A 3,831-nucleotide genomic window follows, 5' to 3' on the forward strand; every position below is an offset into this window, starting at 1 on the left:
CTCTTTGTATTATTATAACTTTATTTTTAAAAATAATTACTCATTAATCACGAGATAAGACTATTGAAATAAATAAAATTAGTGATTATTACTTATTAATAAATTTATAATTTATAATTATTAATTTTAATATTTAAAATTGATTTAATTAATTAATAACATTTATTATCTCTAAAAATAATTTAATTAATAAATAATACATCGAATATAATCTTTTACCGAGTGATAATATATAATAAAAATAATTTTATATTATTTCATTAGAAATAAATAAAAAGATAAAAAAGTTGTTTGATATCTTCAACACTGCAACAGCAGTATAAAAGAAACACAAAAGCCTCAAGACTTCTCACGTCTCTCTCTTTCTTGATAAGCAACATACTCTGTGTTTACATCATAATACACATACAGAGAGACTAATATTATTCAACACTAAACTCTGTAAAGTGTTTAGGTTTCCATTGTTTTTGGGAACTATGTCTCTTCTTACAGATCTCATCAACCTCAATCTCTCAGAATCCACTGACAAGATTATCGCCGAGTACATATGGTCTGTTGCTTTACCTACTCACACTTGCTTAATAATAATGTATACAAGTATTAGTTATAAGTATATTGATTTGTCTCTGTTGTTGGGTGTGTTTTTGTTTTTGTCTTTTGATCATCTCTCTTGCTGATCAAGCATGTATATGGTATAAGAAACATCATTTTTCTTAAAAAGAAACCTCTTGTTGATTTCTTTGTGTTTTGGGATTTAAAAAAGTTTTATTCTTTTTGGGTTTAGATTTTTGTTTTTTCTTATTCTTGTTCTGTAAAGATCTCAGTTTTTATTTCATGTACTTGTTAGTGTTAATTTTTTTTCATTTTTAACAAAGGTTAGTCTTCAACGTTAATTTTTTTATTTCAATTTATTCGGTAATTTTGATTTTGTGTTGAGAACAGAGCATTTTATCTTCCTCATATATTATTAAGGAGGTTGGATTTTGAGTTTTTTTTTTCTTTCTCATTGTTGTTTTCTTTATCATCTTCTGCAACGGACTCTTGCACTTATTCATGTTTTTCAACCATTCACTTTGTCTACTGTGTTTTTTTTTCCCTTCAAAATTACATATCTTTTTGTCAAATTCTTGAACAGGATCGGTGGATCTGGCATGGATATGAGGAGCAAAGCCAGGGTAAGCAATTTGTACACGAAACAAACAGAAAATTTCAGAACAGAAAACACTATTTCTTTTTTCAATTTATTTGATGTTGTGTTCTTCTTCTAATTTGATATTTTTTTTTTTGGGTTTATTTTTAAAGACTCTACCTGGTCCAGTTAGTGATCCTTCGAAGCTTCCTAAATGGAATTATGATGGCTCTAGTACTGGTCAAGCTCCTGGTGAAGACAGTGAAGTGATCCTATAGTAAGGACTTTTATTCTTGTTTTTTTTCCTTGCTTTTTGTAGACTGCTTGTTTATTTGATTTTTAAGTCTTTTCTCTTCAAATCTTGATGTTTGTTTTAATTTTTTTGATCTGTTCTATTAAAACAGCCCTCAAGCTATTTTCAAGGATCCATTCAGGAGGGGTAACAATATCCTTGTGAGTGCTTTGTCATTATATCCTTGATTTTTTTTTTTTATTCAATTTGTATTTGTGCTGCTTTAGAACTGTTCTTAATTTTGTTGTTTTTTAATTATCAATAACTTTTAGAAGTTACTGTGTTTAGGTTATGTGTGATGCATACACACCAGCAGGTGAGCCAATTCCAACAAACAAGAGACACGCAGCTGCTAAGATTTTTAGCCATCCTGATGTTGTTGCTGAAGAGCCATGGTATGTGCTAATATCAACATTTACTGGATCTGCACTTTATTATTGTTTTTGTGGATTGATTAGTCTTGTCTTACAATTATACACGCTTAACTTGCATCTTGATTTGGAAAAAAACAGGTATGGTATTGAGCAGGAATACACCTTGTTGCAGAAAGATATTAAATGGCCTCTTGGCTGGCCCGTTGGTGGTTATCCTGGCCCTCAGGTAATTCTGAACTTCTTGAATTCCAATTCCTGGAGTTTTGAGCTTGTTTTTATTGGTCTTAAATACAACACTGATTCTTGAGGACTGTTTATGTAAGAAATATCTGAAGCTCCTAAATCTTGACTTTAGTTGTAATGACACCTATGTTCATTTATTACTTTACAACTGTGCCCAGTTGTCTAATTGGAAGCTTCTATTTCCCTGTTCAATAGGGACCATACTACTGCAGTGCAGGAGCTGACAAATCCTTTGGCAGAGACATTGTTGATGCACACTACAAGGCCTGTCTTTATGCTGGTATCAACATTAGTGGTATCAATGGAGAAGTGATGCCAGGCCAAGTAAAATACTTTCACTCTTCTTCTCTCTCCCTCCCTTTTAATAAGCATCTGTTTTATGTTTATGTCGGTTTCCAGAACTGAACCCTTTTTTTGTCTGTTATTTAGTGGGAATTTCAAGTTGGACCTGCAGTTGGTATCTCAGCTGGAGATGAATTGTGGGTTGCTCGCTACATTTTGGAGGTAATGTCCAATGCTGAGTACTGAAGATACTAACATAGTTCCCATCTGTCCTGTTGTCCTAAGTATCTTTTTGTGTTGTAACAGAGGATTACAGAGATTGCTGGAGTAGTCCTCTCTTTTGATCCCAAACCAATTCAGGTCAAACCCTTTCCAGTTTCTTTTGGGCTTCAATGGTATTGTTTTATTGGTTTACATAGTACATTTCTCATTCATATTTTTTATTGCATAGGGTGATTGGAATGGTGCCGGGGCACACACAAATTACAGGTACAATGCATTACCATTGAACATATAAAATACTTCTTTTTATCTTGGCATAATTGGACATCAATCATTCATTGTTTTTGTTCTTTTGTAATGTTGTAGTACAAAGTCAATGAGGAATGAAGGAGGCTATGAGATCATCAAGAAAGCCATTGAAAAATTGGGGTTGAGGCACAAAGAACACATTGCTGCATATGGTGAAGGAAATGAGCGGAGGCTCACTGGGAAACATGAAACAGCTGACATCAACACTTTCAAATGGGTATAAAATGAATAAGTTGAAACAGAAAGAAACCAATTTCCTTTTACGTCTGTACTCGGTTGATGGTGATTCGAAAACTTATTTGATATATCCTTATACAGGGTGTTGCAAACCGTGGGGCATCAATTCGTGTTGGCCGCGACACTGAGAAGGAAGGAAAAGGTTATTTCGAGGACAGGAGGCCTGCTTCCAATATGGACCCATATGTTGTTACATCCATGGTTGCAGAAACAACCATCCTGTGGAAACCATAAGCAAATTTGGCACCCGACCCAAAAATTCAAAAACATTGTTGTTTCTAGCCTTTCTATGAGATGAAGTGCAGAAAGAACTGTGTTTTTATTAGGGAAACTTTGAATGTTGTTTTGACTTGGTATAAGCAATGGTTGTTTCCTATTGTTTCATTTGGCCCTTGTATGGGAGGTGTAGCAAGGTTGGTTTATTGCTTCCTTGCGCTAGTGGATTCTGCCTTAGTGTCTGAATAATGTAATGGTTTAAAACTTCCTTCAATAAGATTACTGAAGGGGGAAATTTCTGCCATTTCTTGAAAGGGTCTTTTAAACTGCTTTTCTTCTTCTTTCCTTCCTTTTCCCTCTTACTATGATTATTTGACCCAACAACGCAAGGGGTTTGTCTGTTTTGGACCTCATTGTTCTGTCCTTAAAAACATGTCTTGACAAGTGACAGTGACAATGACAATGCCATTTTTATTCTAAGTATTCCTCTGTTGTAAATGGTGGTAGACCAAACATTGCAGTTGTTA

The 3,831-nt window shown here is 33.8% G+C and overlaps 1 protein-coding gene across 1 annotated transcript; it reads left to right on the forward strand.

Moving 5' to 3' along the window:
* The first annotated feature begins 333 nt into the window (after positions 1 to 333).
* LOC8279712 (glutamine synthetase nodule isozyme) lies at positions 334 to 3,618 on the forward strand. Its single transcript, XM_048373511.1, has 12 exons — positions 334 to 550; positions 1,136 to 1,175; positions 1,303 to 1,406; positions 1,534 to 1,582; positions 1,710 to 1,816; positions 1,934 to 2,021; positions 2,234 to 2,362; positions 2,468 to 2,542; positions 2,627 to 2,680; positions 2,772 to 2,809; positions 2,909 to 3,068; positions 3,170 to 3,618. The coding sequence occupies exons 1-12, from the start codon at positions 477 to 479 to the stop codon at positions 3,320 to 3,322; spliced, it is 1,071 nt and encodes a 356-aa protein (XP_048229468.1). The 5' UTR covers positions 334 to 476; the 3' UTR covers positions 3,323 to 3,618.
* Positions 3,619 to 3,831: the final 213 nt, after the last annotated feature.

Source organism: Ricinus communis, chromosome 5 (assembly GCF_019578655.1).
Source record: "Ricinus communis isolate WT05 ecotype wild-type chromosome 5, ASM1957865v1, whole genome shotgun sequence".
Taxonomy (NCBI): Eukaryota; Viridiplantae; Streptophyta; class Magnoliopsida; order Malpighiales; family Euphorbiaceae; genus Ricinus; species Ricinus communis.

Bases quoted from the DNA above. Each gene is read 5' to 3' on its own strand.
- LOC8279712 (XM_048373511.1), top strand. From the start codon at position 477: ATGTCTCTTCTTACAGATCTCATCAACCTCAATCTCTCAGAATCCACT. The intron at 2,363-2,467 runs GTAAAATACTTT...TCTGTTATTTAG, and splicing joins GAGAAGTGATGCCAGGCCAA to TGGGAATTTCAAGTTGGACC. The intron at 2,681-2,771 runs GTCAAACCCTTT...TTTATTGCATAG, and splicing joins TTGATCCCAAACCAATTCAG to GGTGATTGGAATGGTGCCGG.